At 36.1% G+C, this 16,486-nt stretch overlaps 1 protein-coding gene across 1 annotated transcript in view; it reads right to left on the reverse strand.

Moving 5' to 3' along the window:
- Positions 1-16,486, reverse strand: part of CEP152 (centrosomal protein 152) — an 88,782-nt gene that overhangs the window by 13,578 nt on the left and 58,718 nt on the right. The window contains exons 18-22 of the mRNA XM_081831048.1: positions 15,230-15,511; positions 12,960-13,091; positions 7,805-8,455; positions 4,443-4,584; positions 182-349 (exon numbers count right to left, since the gene is read on the reverse strand). Coding sequence (XP_081687174.1) covers positions 182-349; positions 4,443-4,584; positions 7,805-8,455; positions 12,960-13,091; positions 15,230-15,511 — 1,375 coding nt within the window. The remainder of the gene's footprint in view (positions 1-181; positions 350-4,442; positions 4,585-7,804; positions 8,456-12,959; positions 13,092-15,229; positions 15,512-16,486) is intronic.

The following is a 16,486-nucleotide window of genomic DNA, read 5'->3' on the forward strand; positions in this document are numbered from 1 at the left end:
GAGCTCCAATTTTCCTCTTTGTAGTTCAGGAATAATAATTTGGTCAGTAAAAATAAGGTCCAAATTAGTTACATTAATCCTCGAAGAGAATCGGTGCCTACATTAACTAAAATGTCACATTTGAACATTTCAAGGATCAAAGAGATTTATACCAGTAGTAGTGCTAACTTTAAATGCTAACCTCCAATTTTTTCCACTACAGCTTTGTGCTTTCTTTCTAAATGCTGAAGATGCCTACAGCATTTCTCCAGTTTTCTTTCCAGATCTTGACATTCCTGCTTTGCCTTTTCAAGTTCTTGGAAGCAGTGTCCACAGGATGAATCTTTAATTTCAAGGATCTTTTTCTTATCTGCAAAAATTAAATGATAGCAAACCTTTATATCAATTTAGACTACAAACCAAAAAAGGAAGGAAGGAATGCAGGAAGGAAGGAACGGAGGAAACCAGGTGACATGACTAAAGAAAGTCAACAGTGCAACTGAAAAGAATGTGATGCTTAAGAGAGAGAGAGATCAGAGTTTAAATCTTCTTTATACTATTTATTGGCAGTGTCGCTCAGAGTATATTATATAACCTGAGACTTAGTTTTTTACTATGTAAAATTAAATAATACCATCCATTTAAAAAATTGCTATGAAACATGATGTTCAGCTCTTAGTATTGAATACCATTCCCCACTAAAAGGAACAAAGGATCTTCAAGAAATGGCTAACTCCAGTACTGGGACAGGGTGTTTACAAGATGAATGCCAGAAAGAAATTCCTGAAAAATACAGGAACATCACAAGGACAAAGGAGCCAGTTTGAAAGGGCTCCAGTAGCTGAATATGGGGCAATTTGAACACTAAGTTTACTAATGAATTATAAAATATTAAAAAAAAAAAAAAGAGGAATTCATGAGCCATACCAATAATCCTACCCATAATGGAATGGATGGATAGATGGGTAAGTAGGTTAAGTTGATAGGTAAATAGGTAGATGGATTGACGGACAGATTGATAAATAAACAAAACAATAAACAAATGAGTACACAAACTAACAGGAGGATTCATGATTATAACAACATGCCAAGTGTCAACTGGTAAAAGTAGAGGGAAGTCTAGAGCAAAAAAATTATAATTTTGCAACCACCATGGTAAAGACTGAATCAGACAAACATCATCAATGATTGCTAAATATAAGGGAAATGTTTAATGAGAAGGACATTTTCATGGTCTTAGAAGTGTCTCCCCACAGACTGCTTATTAGTTGTGAGGTGGGAGGAAACCACTGAAGAAAATGGACAACACCGTGACCAGGTGCTCAAATGAACTTCACCAATAAAAGACAAATGGACACTGTGCACCTCCACATGTGATAAAGACATCACCTATGCAGCGTTCCAGCCAAGGAAATGCAACCTGAATCTCATTATGAAGAAACACCAGACAAACTCAAAATGAGGGAAGTTCTACCGAAAGCTGGAGGTGGGGTGGAGTGGTGGGGAGAGGGGAGAGTAAGCCTTTCGAAAATGTCAATGTCATAAAAGTCAAAAAGAGGCTATGGAAATATTCTAGACTAAAGGAGACTAAAGACACATGACATCTAAAGGTAATACCTGAGCCTGGACAGATTCCTGTACTGTGGGGGGGGGAAATAATGAAAGACATTATTGGGTCAATTGACAAAATTAGAATACAAACAGGTTGACACAGTATTTTCATCAAATGTTTAATTTACTATACCAAGGTTATAAAAGAAAAAATTCCTATGTTTTGAAAATACACACTGAAGTATTTAGGGGTAAAAGGGCACAATGTATGTAACATCCTCAAATGGTTCAGGAAAGAAAATGACATGTTCACATACACATACACACAGAAGAGCATAAAACTGTATACAATGTTATCAACAAATGTATCTAGGTAAAGGACAGATGAATGTTACTTGCAACTATTTTTACTTTTGTAACTTTTCTGTAAGTTTGAAATTGTCTCCAAATGAAAAAATATTTAAAACTATCAGGAGGTACAAATTTATAAAATATGTGTGGCACAGTACCTGGCAGAGAGCAGCATACAATAAATAACAGCTATTGCTATTAGTAATACGGAATTCGTAAAATTTAAATAATATCAAAAATGATACAAAAAATAGGTGATTACTATTAATATAATTGATAAAATAAAGTGGGGACACAAATTGGCACAGGCTCAAAAGCCAGTACCCAAAAATTTGACGTAAAATCATTGGTTCAGCAGAATTATTCTTAGCTCTTTCCTGACTTTAGTTTCCTCTGAATGGCGCCATTTTATGTCCATGGGCATCAAAGAATTAATGAAGCATCACACTGGTATCATACATGGTATTTATATTTTTCATTTAGGACACTGTTGTAAAACTAGAAACCAGGCAAATGTCCATTGCCAAGAGAATAAATTATAGTATATTCATAGAATGGAACACTACACAGCAATTAGAGCTACATGCATTAACACAGACAAATATCAGTGGAAAAAAGCAAGTTACAAAGACTACGATGAATATTACACTACATTTTTATAATGTTAGGAGACAAAACAACAGCTTTTTCAGGATACCTGTATTTGGTCAAAACATAAAGAAAAGCAAGAGAATAATTTTTAAAAATCAGAATATTTGTTACCTTGGATTGTAAGGAAGTTATAGGGATGGGACTGTGGTCAAACACACAGGGGTCTTCAACAGTCCTGGTGACGCTCTAGTTCTTAAGTCAAAGAGTGGGCTCCTGGGTGGTAGGCTTCATAACTTACATGTGCATCACATATTGTCTTTGCATGTATCAAGAATCTCATAATCATTTAACTTACTTTAAAAAATGGTAAGATAGGGTGCCTGGGTGGCTCAGTTGGTTAAGCAACTGCCTTCGGCTCAGGTCATGATCCTGGAGTCCCAGGATCGAGTCCCGCATCGGGCTCCCTGCTCAGCAGGGAGTCTGCTTCTCCCTCTGACCCTACCCCCTCTCATGCTCTCTCTATCTCATTCTCTCTCTCAAATAAATAAATAAAATCTTTTAAAAAAAAAAATGGTAAGATATTAGGAGACTATAATCAAATAGTTAACAATGGTACTCTCTGGTGGTAATATTCTAAAGGACTACAGCACTTAATATATATTTTGGATTATTTAATCCTTCCTAATGAATTGGTTAATGTGTTTGTTTTTAGGGAAAAAAGACTGAAGAAAGAAAAATCCTTTTGTAGTCTGATTTGTCTTAAGTAAAAACAAATTCCTTTCATATTGATAGGACTTCCCAAAGCCAAATAATATCTAAAACTTGTTGCTACCCATTTCATAAATTAAAAAAAAAAAAAAAATCTCTGGTTATTCTAAATAAAAACAACCGATATACAATGACAGTGAAAAATAAGAAACAAAATACAAATTAAAGTAGTATTCCTATACACCTAATGAACAATAAGAGCTTCTCAACCACCTAGAATCTAGAAGTGAGGAAAAAGGGCCTATGGATGATCAGGAAAATAGTCAACTGACATCTTAGGAAAGGCAGAGATTCTCTAAAATTCTGGTAATATTACTTACTAAATTAGAAATTGTGGAAACTAAGATTATTAACCTAGTACATTTGAGTTGTTCTGGCAATTCAAAGTTCTTTCCCAGGTTGCAACAGACACAGCAGAGAAGAAACAGAAAGACTGGGTATGTGTTTGTATGTGGAGGGAAGGAGCAGGCTGTGAGAGATCAGTATCTTAAAAAGGATTGGAGCTAATAAAGGATATGTCAGTTCTTGGTTCAGAATTCTCAATGACTAGGCAATAGAAGCCCAGTCAATATTCTTCAGTGAGCTCTGAATACGTCAAGGGGCTTCAGTACAATACAATAATTCTTTTTCATAATAACAACTGTAAGTTATTATGGGAACATTAAGCTATTAATTTACCAAATATTCAAGGAACACAAACTATGTGCCATTCACACTCTGCCATGTATTGGAGAGGAAGAGATAAAACACTGCTCCTGCCCTCAAGAAACTCACAAATCTGAGAACATCTCATCAGAAAGATTTCCATTAAAAAATGGTTGAAATAAGCTTCAATAACATGAACAAAAAGGTCCCAGTTATTTGGCAATTCTTTTATGTGAAACTCGCGATTTCTCAATAAAGCCAGGGAATAAAAACATGACTGTTCTATTAAAATTCTCATTATTCTCCTTATAATAAGACCTACTTATGAATGGAGGGAAGACCATGAAAGGATAGAATTAAGAGGGTCTAAAGTATCCCCATCTCCTAAATGCAAAATGAAATCTAGGGAGAAGACACAGATTAGGTAGGAATAATATTACCCACTCGTTCACTCATAAAAGCTGCACACATCTTTGACTTCCTTTTATCCTCAGAGCAACCCTCTGCAACTGTGAGTACGGACGTAACAAAGATCAGTAGGAATAAAATCCCATTACCAGCTTCTGCTTCTGTTTTTTGCAAGGCCAAGGCCTGAGCACAGCATCCAAAAGTAGGTGCAGGATGGACTGCCAGGACTCCAGGGTCTCCTCTGCCAGTGACCTCTGTGGCTGGATCCTTAGAGATCTTGGCCATATTTCTCTGAAAGAGAGTATCTGCATAGTTAATGCCATGTAAAAATCTTTACACAATTCTCCATTTAAAATGCTTGTATTAAAAACATAAAAAGAAAACACTGCCTGAAAAAAATCTTGCTTAAACCATCACCAGTACTTTTTTTAGGGTGTTACATGAATACTGTCATTACTCTGAACTAGTCTACAATGACCGTGATTTTCGAATTAGAACATTATCTGACAGAGGTCTGGTGGGCCAACTATGAGACAGATAAGAGATACAGTTTGCACACATATATATGAATTTAAGATATTTTAATGGCTTATGTGGTCAAATCACAGGACATACTATGTGAAATCACAATTGTTCTTGAAAATCCAGAACATTTTTACTGCAGCAGAGGTCAAACTCAGAAACTATAACTATCAAACTTTTGTCTTCCACAAATTAAAAATTACATTTATACAGTATGTTACATTTATAAATACTTTCATATATACTGTCATTTTATAAGGAAGTTCAGTTGAATTCCAAAGTTAGAGAGAGAAACTGAAGCTAACCTAAACATCTTGCACAAGACTATTTCTTCACTAACATTTACTGAACACTTTCAGTATTCTAGTCCCTGTTCCGGCAATACAGCTACTAAATTCATTAATGGTGAGGCATCCTTTTAAGGTAGTGTTTTCAGATTCTTTTTTAAAAATTTTTTTAAATTATTCATTTCAGAGAGAGACAGAGATAGTGAGAGAGAGAGCACGAGCAGGGAGGAGAGGGAGAAGCAGGCTCCCCATGGAGCAGGGAGCCTGATGCGGGACTCGATCCCAGGACCCCGGGATCTCGACCCAAGCTGAAGGCAGACACTCAACTGACTGAGCCACCCAGGCGGCTGTGTTTTCAGATTCTAGACAACTACCAAATCCCAAAGGAACAGAACAGGTGATCTTGAAAAAGTTGCCTTGTTTAATTACTTAAAACCCACATATCAGCTTGATTCTAGAAGCCTTGATTTTGATTATAAGAAACTCTTAACTGGCTATTGGAAAACCTACTTACAATGTGCATCAGAAGCAGAAGTCAGCAGTTATAAAGAAAATGGAAACTCCAGGCAATCAAGGGGATATGAGGCTGAGGCCAAAGGGAGTAATAAAAGTTGAACTCTAAGGTAGCCAAGGTTTCCAGTTTCTACTTAAAACTGGAGAAAAGCCAAGATGACAAGAAAAGCAGGAGCAACAACCTTCTTGTCTTAGTTTTAACTTGACTTTGGTGGTAAGAAAAGACAGAACACGCATCCTTAAATTTGTTTGAAAATTCTGCTCCCATTGATATTTTTGTTTTCTTTTTTCCATCATGACCTGTTGTATTAATGTATTCCAATAAGGCATTCATTTTCATGGAAACTACATTTTCAATTGATTGTATCCTGTCCATTTTTTAAAATTTTTGATCTAAGTTATTTTAATGAAGACTTGTTTTATATATATTGATCATTTTTTTCCTGTTTTAATTTTTATAAACAGTTCTAAAAAGGACAAATTTAATCAATTATAATTCATAGTTCTTCATATTTATGGCACCTATATTGCAAACTTATAATCACTGGTTACAATCATTGCTTTACCTCAAGGTCCTGAGCTGGGATTGTTCAAACAGCAGAAGATCAAGTATTCTTCTATGACAAATGCCAGAGTAGGCATTTCAAAGCCACCCTTTTCTCAGGAATAGAATCTAATCCCACCCAACAAAAGCCACAAAAGTCTAAGTTCTTAGCCAAATTATTTGATTCTGTCTCCACAGACATGTGAGCTACATTAAGTCATCCAGATGATCTCAACACTGCTAGCACAATCAGAAACCCTACACAGAGACCCCAGGATTGAGTATATATTAATAGAAGAAAGGTGTTACATTTTCCTGATTTTTGTAGTAGAGATTGCCTTTTCAGGAAAGTAAACGTGAAAGCATATAACATGATTTTCCCATCACTGCCCATGCTTAAAACTCACTATAAATAACTCTTAATTATTTTTTCCAAAAATTTTCAATTAAGTATTACAAGCATCATTCATCGGAAGTGATCCTGCCCAGTTGTTTTTACATTGAAAACAACTCTTAACTGATTGCTTTCACATCTTTTGAAATCGGAATAATGGTATCAACTGGGGTGAACTGGGATGGGGTAGACTGATCTTTCAGGTAACTTTTGGATCTAAAATTCTGTACTATCTCAAACACAGGAGGGAGAAAGGCCAAGCTGTGTCATTCATATCCTACAAAACCCAAGGAATTAGGCGAGAGATTTGTACTTTCTTTTTCAGATAAGCAATTATAATACATGACTACACAGGTAACAGACTAGTTATCCTCAAGTGTGGGACTGGAACTCAGATTTTTTTTACCAGCTCGTAAATTTCCAATAAGTATTAATACCAAATGTTCAATCCTGGCCTTGAAAATCGTTAATCATGATATCTTAATGAAACTTAACTCTTATGTCTCTTCTCAAACCTTATTAATATTGGCATTTTCTTTTCTACCTCTAATTCCAAATGTTGAAATTGGCTGATCACAATGCCTACATATCATTCTGGATTTTTCACGCATATCTCATTTCTTCAATCTTCCACCAAAACTAAAAGCTGGTGTCAGAGACTATTCAGACAACTAAAAGAATACCATTAACTCATTCTACATGCACAGATATATATAGTAGACCAACAAAACTGGGCTTCAGAGTTTTGTTTGAGTGAGCCATACTTCTATTTGCTTGTTCTACAACAATATTTTTTGTACTTGGTTGGCATTTTTTGCCTTTGTGAGATAAATTCCTTGAGGGCAAGAAATAGGCTTCCAAACTCTTTAGAAGCTCTTAAGAAACCCTAGTTTTAATATGATGCATATTTCTTGAAGTGGTCATGCCCAAAAAACAAAAATAGGAATGAGAGTTATTCAGTTTCTCAAAGCTCAGGCCCTTACAAAGAACAGCGTATATTTTTTAGGAAAAAGAGGTCTAGAGCCTAAAAGCTCTGCCTCATATTTGTGGCACCATGAAGAAGCAAAGTTTTTTTGGCAAAAAGAAATGAAATCCTTTGGATTCACTACAAAAAGTTGTTAAGCCACTGGTAAAAACTCAAGTTTTACATCTATTAAACTGTAAAATGAAGAAAGGAAAAATGACCATATGCCACTTCTACAATCATCTTTGATGCTTATTAATAGCGCGTTTCACTTATCAGGAACATACCTTTTCCCACTCGGAGTTGGCATTTTCTATAGCTAGGGAGAGGATATCTTGAAAGGCTTTCTGTATGCAGGCCTTTAGTTTTTCAAAATATTGGGCAGACACCCATTTTGAAGAACAAGATGACACGAGTTCCAAGAGCTGCTTGTTCTCTGAACCACTGACATGTTCCTTTTGGGTGTCCTTCAAGAGAAATTCAAGTACAGTGAGGATGTCTTCCTCATACTGATAGATTTCCAGTTGGATCCGCCTGGCTTCCTGCGTAGCCCATTCTCTACGACTCTGGTCTAGACATGTTTGCAATTCTGTCTCCTTCTGAAGAAGTAGTTCAGTTTTTTGTTTCACAAAGTCTTCTTTAGCTGCCGCAAGCACCTCATTAATTTTATTTCGGTGATCATCTAAAAATTGCCGGTAATCTTGCTCATTTTGTTCTTGAATTCTGTGGATTTCTTCTTGCTTTTCTTTGTTCCATTCATTCCGGGCCTTCGCCAGCTCAGCCCTGACAACCACAGGGACTTCCTCGTTCTTTAACTCAAGCTCTCTCTGAAGAGAATAAATCTTCTCTTCCAATTCTTTTCCAGGTATTCCATTTTTCTTCATATTTTCAAGCTCGCTTTTCCATTTCTCTTTAGCTTCAGAAATAGCAAATGATATCTAAAAGACATAACAGTGTACATTTAAAATTCTTTATGATCTCATTAATTAAAAAATTAAACTAAAGTAACTATTTGGGATAAGACACTGGTACTACAATATATTCATACTATACTCAAAGATCCTTTCCTTAATTTATTTTTTTAAAGACTTCATTTATTTATTTGAGAAAGAACGAGCAGGGGGAGGGACAGATGGAGAAGGAGAAGCAGACTCCCTGCTGAGCAGAGAGCCCAATGTGGGGCTCTATCCCAGGACCCTGAGATCATGACCCGAGCCCAAGGCAGATGCTTAATGGACTGAGCCACCCAGGTGCCCCCCTTTCTTTCATTTTAAATGACCTAATATTTTATGTCTTATGTTATTTAAAAAACACCAGTTTTTACAAAAAAAAATAAAAAACACCAGTTTCTTGAAGAACTAGAAATTTAAACTGACCCCAAAAATATGTAACTATACAGTTACCCAAAATTACCTTCGAAAAAAATTCATATTAGTTTTACACAGATGTAGCCTCAAATTTTACCCAAGCCCATGACAAATGAAGTATCTTTTACATGAAGCAAAAGCAGCCTCATAAAGAAATCTTACTATTACTTAGAAATATAACACGCACCTGCACAACTTGCTGACAAACATAATTGCATTTTACTGGAAGCACAGTGGTTAGCACAGTTCATTAAATGATAATACCAAACAGAAAAAGTCATTTTCTCATTAATCTAATTTTCTTTTATGACAGAATAACAAGGCTAGCAGATCACAGACAGTAATAGTACATAACCAAAAGGTCCTAGGGAACCAAAAAACCGAGGCTTAGCTCTAACCCCACCTTTGACTGCTGAGGCAGCCTTGCACAGTGCTTAACAGAGCAGGCTCTGGGGACAAACTGCTGCAGTAAACTGACCAGCTCTGGGACCACACGCCCATTCCTCAATTTCTTTGAGCCTCAGGGTCCTCAGCTATAAAATGGGGACAATTATAATGCTTACCCGATAGAATTTTGTTAGGAATAAATGACAAACGAAAAAAAAAATCCATTTAAAGCACTTAGTCCAGAGCCTGGCAGATAAGGACTCAATACATGTTATGTAGTTATTACTTTTGGCTGTATGGCTTTAGAAAAGTCACTTAATCTCTTTTGTACTTAGTGTCTTCATCTACATAAGGTGCAGATTAGATAATGACCTTGAGTCTCTTTTATAAATTCAAAAAAGTCACAAGGATATAAGTGTTAAAACAAGCGGGCATCTCCAAAAGCTTGGCCTGGACAGTGGTGATTGCTAGTAATCAATACTATCTATATATATGTTCTGGATGTTGTAATAAAAAGGTATCTGTTTCCCAAATTTTCAGGTATTATATAATCTTAGCAAACACCTTCAACTAAAAAATTCTTAAACATGTTATACACCTTTATTCAATGATGTATTCCTGAATAGTTGCACATACATCAAAATTTTTTAATTGTATTTTAAATCTACTAAGGGAACCCACCATCTAAGATGAGCTTTACAAAAGAATTCACAGCGAAATTCTTTTGCTACCAGCAGAATAATTCAGTAGTGATGTGAAACATGTTTAAAGAGTGCTGTTAGGGGGGCGCCTGGGTGGCTCAGTTGGTTAAGCGACTGCCTTCGGCTCAGGTCATGATCCAGGAGTCCCTGGATCGAGTCCCGCATCGGGCTCCCTGCTCGGCAGGGAGTCTGCTTCTCCCTCTGACCCTCCCCCCTCTCATGTGCTTGCTCTCTCTCATTCTCTCTCTCTCAAATAAATAAATAAAATCTTAAAAAAAAAAAAGAGTGCTGTTAGGGAAAGCAGTCTTGTCACAGTAGATGCCTGAAAATCATTACCAGGTGACTTGGTGGAGGTGGCAGATCCCATGGAATTTGGATGAACTGCTGATCTCACCAAAAGTGTGCATCCTCTCACACGAAGTTGTGCAAAGCAAATTTGACAGCATTAAGCAACTCAGGGGTTTCCTGATAGTTGCCACACATTAGATCACCTGAGAAGCCTTTAAAAATCCTAATACCCAGGCCACACCCTGTACCATTAAAACATAAAGACTGGGGGATGGGAGCCAGGCAACAGTATTTTTTAAAAGATCAAGTTTTTTTAATGTGCAGCTAAATTTAGGAACCACTGAACCAACCTGACAACTCTGGACTCTGGACAAACTAGCTTTAAATTTTTATAGATCTTGGGGCGCCTGGGTGGCTCAGTCGTTAAGCGTCTGCCTTCGGCTCAGGTCATGATCCCAGAGCCCTGGGATCGAGCCCCGCATCAGGCTCCCTGCTCCACGGGAAGCCCGCTTCTCCCTCTCCCACTCCCCCTACTTGTGTTCCCTCTCTGGCTGTCTTTCTCTCTGTCAAATAAATAAAACCTTTAAAAAAAAAATTTTTTTTTATAGATCTTGATGGATCACTCTAATCTTACAAGAACCCTCCAGCCAATGCTATGAAAGTAGCCCTTGCTCACCTTCTTTGGTTTGGAGGAAGGCTCCACAAGAGGTTAACTTATGTTTTGTGGCTGAATAATTATTTAGAATAGTGCTACTCACACCCAAGTGTGCTCTAAAAACCAGCAGTGTCACATCACCTAGGAGTCTGTTAGAAATGCAAATTCTCAGGATTCACTATAGGCCCACCAAATCAGAATCTCTAGGAAAAGAGCCCAGGAATTGTTTAACAAACCCTCCAGGGGAATCTCATGCCTGCTAAAGTTTGAGAAGCAACACAGTGTCCTCTCATTTCTGTATTTCTGCATTCACATACATTCGGGTCTTCTGTGATCTTAGGGAAAGATCTCTTGACTACTTTATTTTCTACATTCTACCCAACTTTATTATTCTTGACTTCTGAGCTCTGAGACACATGCACATCATCACATTATTTCCTTTCTCTCTCCCTCTTAAATTTCTTCTTGAAATATGTCAGCATACTAAAAAGTATAGAGAATAATGCAATGAACACCTGTGTACTATCACACAACTTAAGAAAAACGTTAAAATAGTTTATTCTTGCTGAATTATTTCCTTAAGTAATCTGTGGAATAAGATTATGAATATGACATATGAATGATTTACAATGTCTGTTACACACGTTATTTTCCAAAATGGTTGTAATATTGGGAGAACAGTATATACTTGACACTGCGATCTATTATATTTTTTGTATTACAATTAAGAGAGAATGTAGACATATGGCATAAAATAGCACCCGAAGTTTGTTATTTGGACTTTTTGTGAAGACTGTATGTCCATATTCTGGTGTACTTATCCTCAGATTCTTGTTTTTCTTATAAGTTTGTATTGTTTTTCGTATTGTATATTAGTATTAACGTTTCTCATGCTTAATTCATCTATTTTCCTTATTCTTATTATCCTGTCACTGTTTTTAATTACAAAAGCAAAAATGTTTTAAATGTTTGTACCTATTTTATCCTCTTTATCTTTGCTACTATGTCTGTTGTCCCAAAATTGAATTATGGTACAGATCTGAAATATTCAATTTCTTTTTTCTATATGTTCATTGAAAAATGTTTAGCTTCTTTTTCTTTTTTTTAATGGGCAGCAAAGCAAAATTTATTGAGTGATAGTAAAGCAAAGTCTATTGAGCGATGGTACAAAGCTCCCGAAGAGAGAGGGGACCTGAGAGGATTGCCCTAAAAATGTTTAACTTCTTAATCAACTTAGCCTTTATTGTGATGCATGCGTGGGTAACCTTAATTTTCCCAAAGTGCTATCTGGCTATCATAAGACTATTTATTATGGAATAATTCCTTATCCCCTTGTTTTGAAACAATTAAGCTTTTATTCATAGTTGGTTCTATCTCTAAGTCTGTATAATACAGAATGAAAAAGAATTCTCTTTTGTGACTCAACACTGAATTGTCGCTTTCCAACATATTCTATTATGTGTTAGGGCTGGACTACTATTTCTTTTCCAGAACATTTAAAAAATTTCTAGTCCTTTCCAAGTAAATTTTAGTATTATTGTGTCAAATTTCTAAACCATGTTCAGTTTACTGGCATTCTGATTAGAATTGGTTTACTCTAATAAATTGGGAGAATGCAAATGATTTTGTTTCTGGTCAAACAACATATCTGGAAAGGAGAGTTGGCTATTTTCCAAGATTGTAAGACTACTGACAGAGCACAGAAAACAAAGCAAGTAAAAGGATACTGTACAGCTATTAATAAACAGATAAACACCTGTTCTGAATTCCTCCTAAAGATAGGGCAAGATCAAACGGGATTTAGTTTCACAGTTAAGGTTACCCTCCTGATTATGAGAGTTTCAAGACCCTAAAATACATTCTTTCTCCCTCAACATCTTGATGATGAGAACAGACATCATCAGCCAGACTCTGAGCTAATGCTTAACATGCATGATTGTATTTAATCCTTCCATAACACTGTGAGGAGATACAAATTCCCAGGACAAAGATGAGAGGTCAGGAGAGAGGCTGCCCTGAAGCTTCTTTCCAGGAGAGCGCTTACCCGTCTGGCCACAGTGATTTCTTGTTGTTCTTCCCACTTCTTCTGTTCTGCTCTTACACGTGCTTTATACTCTGCAAGGTCAGGCATTTCTTCCAGCCATCGATGACGAGCATTTTGTACAGCTGTTTCTACCTGCAATTGGATATTGCAAGAGAAAGAGGTAAAGTGAGATATAAAATTTCAAAGATCCCATTTGCAAATAGCAACTACGATTTCATGTGTATTTCACATTGTACTGCACTACATTAGTTACAATGACTTCTAGTACTCCACCTTACCCCAAACAGTAGATTCTAATCCTTCTGTTCGAAACTTCCCATGCTGTCCCATGCAAATGTCACCACAGGAAGCAGGAATCTATAAATGTTTGATGGCCAATACTATTATTGGAAAGCTTCATACAAAGTACCAATTGCCATTTCCAACAAACTTCTTTTTCTCTTAGGGAAAAGGAGAAGACATGCAGGAATGCTGCTTGGGGTCAGCTGCTGTCCAGTCAGTACACCCACCATATCCACAGTCCTCATGCCTTACATATAAACACATTAACACATGCCAGCATGCACCAATATAGTTTATAGCCTAGTACCGAGCAAGTTTTCTTGGTGTCTATCCTGAGCTTGCAACTAAAGAATGAGGGGGGATACATCAATTCAGGCAAAAATGTAAGACTGGATGAATTATGAGGGCTATCTGGTTATAAAACTGTCACAGGTTACCACAAGATAATTTATTAAATAATCTTTCCTTATTTTGAAATACACACAGACACACACATACCTATATCCATACAAACATACAAAACCAAAGCTGACATAAGGGGCTGAATTGTTTTGTAAAATGCTAAATATATTTGCAGGTAAATTCCAGGGAGTTAAAAATATGGGGAAAAGATAAAGCTACTATAGAAATTTATATTCCTTAAAAAGTTATTATGAATATTTCCTTTCTACTACATCATGCTATTTATTTTTCTTTACAAGATCTGTGATTGCATATACATCAAAGCAGCACCCTTCAGCATGTCTCTTTGTCCGCAGAACATTTTCTGAACTCTGTTCAAACCTTAAACATTTCAGGAAATTATTTAACTGACTGAAGATGCCCTTGACACCATTACATATATTTGCTTATGTTTCCATTCTGTAAGGGTTCCCTGTAAAATCATGCAGAACAATTTAATAAATAGGCAGAATGCCAAGCTTTTGTCAAAAGCTGAATATATTTTTTTAAAACTTTACTTCAGGTATTAAGAGTTTATAATAAGTAATAGGTCTAAAATAGTAAATACAAAATAAAGAATATTGTATTAAGGTCCAGGGACCTCTAAGGGACTAAATACCCTGCCAGGTGCTCTGTAAGGTCAAGACTATTTTCAAAATAATATTCAGACCTTATCTTTTTTCACTCCCTCTCCTTCATGTGTGAATAATACAATGCTCCAGAGGCTACATGCCATGTGATATCTCACTGCTCTGACAGCCAATGGCAAGCATGCTTCAGTATTCTTGTTTTTTAAAAATTTCTCAGATTTATTTTCCAATACAGTAAATAGAATATAACACACACAGAGAAAAGCTCTTTAGGGTCTTTAAGTTCTTAAAAGTGGAAAGGCATCCTGAAACCAAAAAGTTAAAGAATCACTATAATAATACAGATTTAAAAGAATATTAACTCTTTATTCCATTTATACAGAGCTATACTTTTCTCAGTATGACATTTCTTGGAAACCAAATAACATGCCCCAGTTAAAAGCGAGCTAGCTTTCTGAGTGCTTCCACGGGGAGGCAATGGCACCGCTTTCTGGCAGGATATGGGATTTACAGACAACATTTAAGGGGCATGCCTGCAGATTCAACTCTGCAAGTCTCAATGTAAACACTGTTAAGTATCTTACTTGCTTTAAGTTTGCTTTTTTATAACTACTTCAGTATTTTCTGTAAAATTAGATACGAAAGATTCATAGTGAAATTGTGCTTCATTCAGCTATAAAACTACCACCTTTAACCTCAAGCATCCTAAAGCTTAGACTGAAAAAGGAGCAAACATTCTGAAAACTTAAAGAATACACAGAAAAACCAAGGGAGTAACAGCTTTGTGACAGGAAATATAATGGAGAAAATTTTAGTAACAACATAAGAGGCTCTCTACCCTAGAATGCACAAAATTTTTAAAATATAAAGTTATGAACAAGTTCAATGGTACCATTTTACAGGTTTTCATTAATAGGCAGTTCCAATAATTTTACAATAATAAAACGTTAATATTACCTGTTTGGCAATATTTTCACAGTATTTGAGTTCTAACTCAACCTCAAGTTTCTTCAAGCCCCCACTGATAGCTGTCTCCTTCTCTTGCTCTAAATCTTGCCGGATCTTCCGCTTCTGTTCTTCCAGCACAATTGCCATCTCTTTCTTGGAAATAACATCCATGGTGGCTACTTGGTCAGTTTGGCTGCAACAATCTGAGGTCTTCTTTTTCATGGCCTTTATAGTTTGATCCAGCTTAGACTGCCACTCCTTTTCAAGCTGTTGAAAAAGTTCTTGTTTGATCTGTTTTCAGAAGAAAAATCACATGAAAAAATATTCAAATAAGCAAAACTAGAATAGCTAGCCAAAAGAGCAACCACAGCTGTGTTAGAAAACAATTTAGACAATGTTGTAGTAATTACATGAGATTTAGAAACTTAGTCAATGAAAATATATTCTCAAGTAAATCCTGAAAGTTACTGTGTATATACGTGACATAAATCACATGGAGGATCTAAGTATACTGCATAAGGTCAGGCTATCTTGCTCTCAAGATGCAACTTTCTGGAAGCTTTGACACTGCCACTACAAAGATGGCACGAATCTTTTCTTCTTTTTCTTTTTTTAAAGAAGAAAACTTCTATTAATATGTGTTTTTTCCATCAACACCAGGCTTTCCACAAAGCAGGCACTGGGTTAAATCTACTTAATGAACCTAAAACTGAACAATCTAAAAAATAGTTTTACTTACTTGAACACATTAGAATCTTGTTTGTTATGATATTAAATTCTACTGAGTCAACTGTGCATTCAAGAAGGGGACGCATTATTAGAAGAATGTTTTAATGATAACATTCTACTTTCAACAGAGTACTGGGATGGATCCAAACATAGTCAGTCTTAGGCAAAACTGTGAAACAGTGGGCTTTTCCTGAAAAGCAAGCTTTGCCCTTTTCCTGTTTTCCACCTTCTGAGTATCCAGAGTTCTCAAACTGCTTCCCTGGCTACCACAGCCCCAGGCTGTATTGCTGCATCTGAAATAGCAACCTTGTGTAATGGTTATGCTTTCCTTACAGTCTCACAAAAACATTAGGTCTCCAACTCATCCTCCTGGTAAAAACTGGTTAGCAAATTCAACTAAAAAACAATTTGCAACAATGTAAAAATAGAGAATTTGCTTTGTGCTATCCAGATTTTATATATATATATATATTCCAGAATATATATTTTTATATTAAAATATGACGAGTAAAAGAATTTCAGGTGCCAGCACTAGAC

Source organism: Leptonychotes weddellii, chromosome 9, assembly GCF_054177405.1.
Source record: "Leptonychotes weddellii isolate Sample4059 chromosome 9, ASM5417740v2, whole genome shotgun sequence".
Lineage (NCBI taxonomy): Eukaryota > Metazoa > Chordata > Mammalia > Carnivora > Phocidae > Leptonychotes > Leptonychotes weddellii.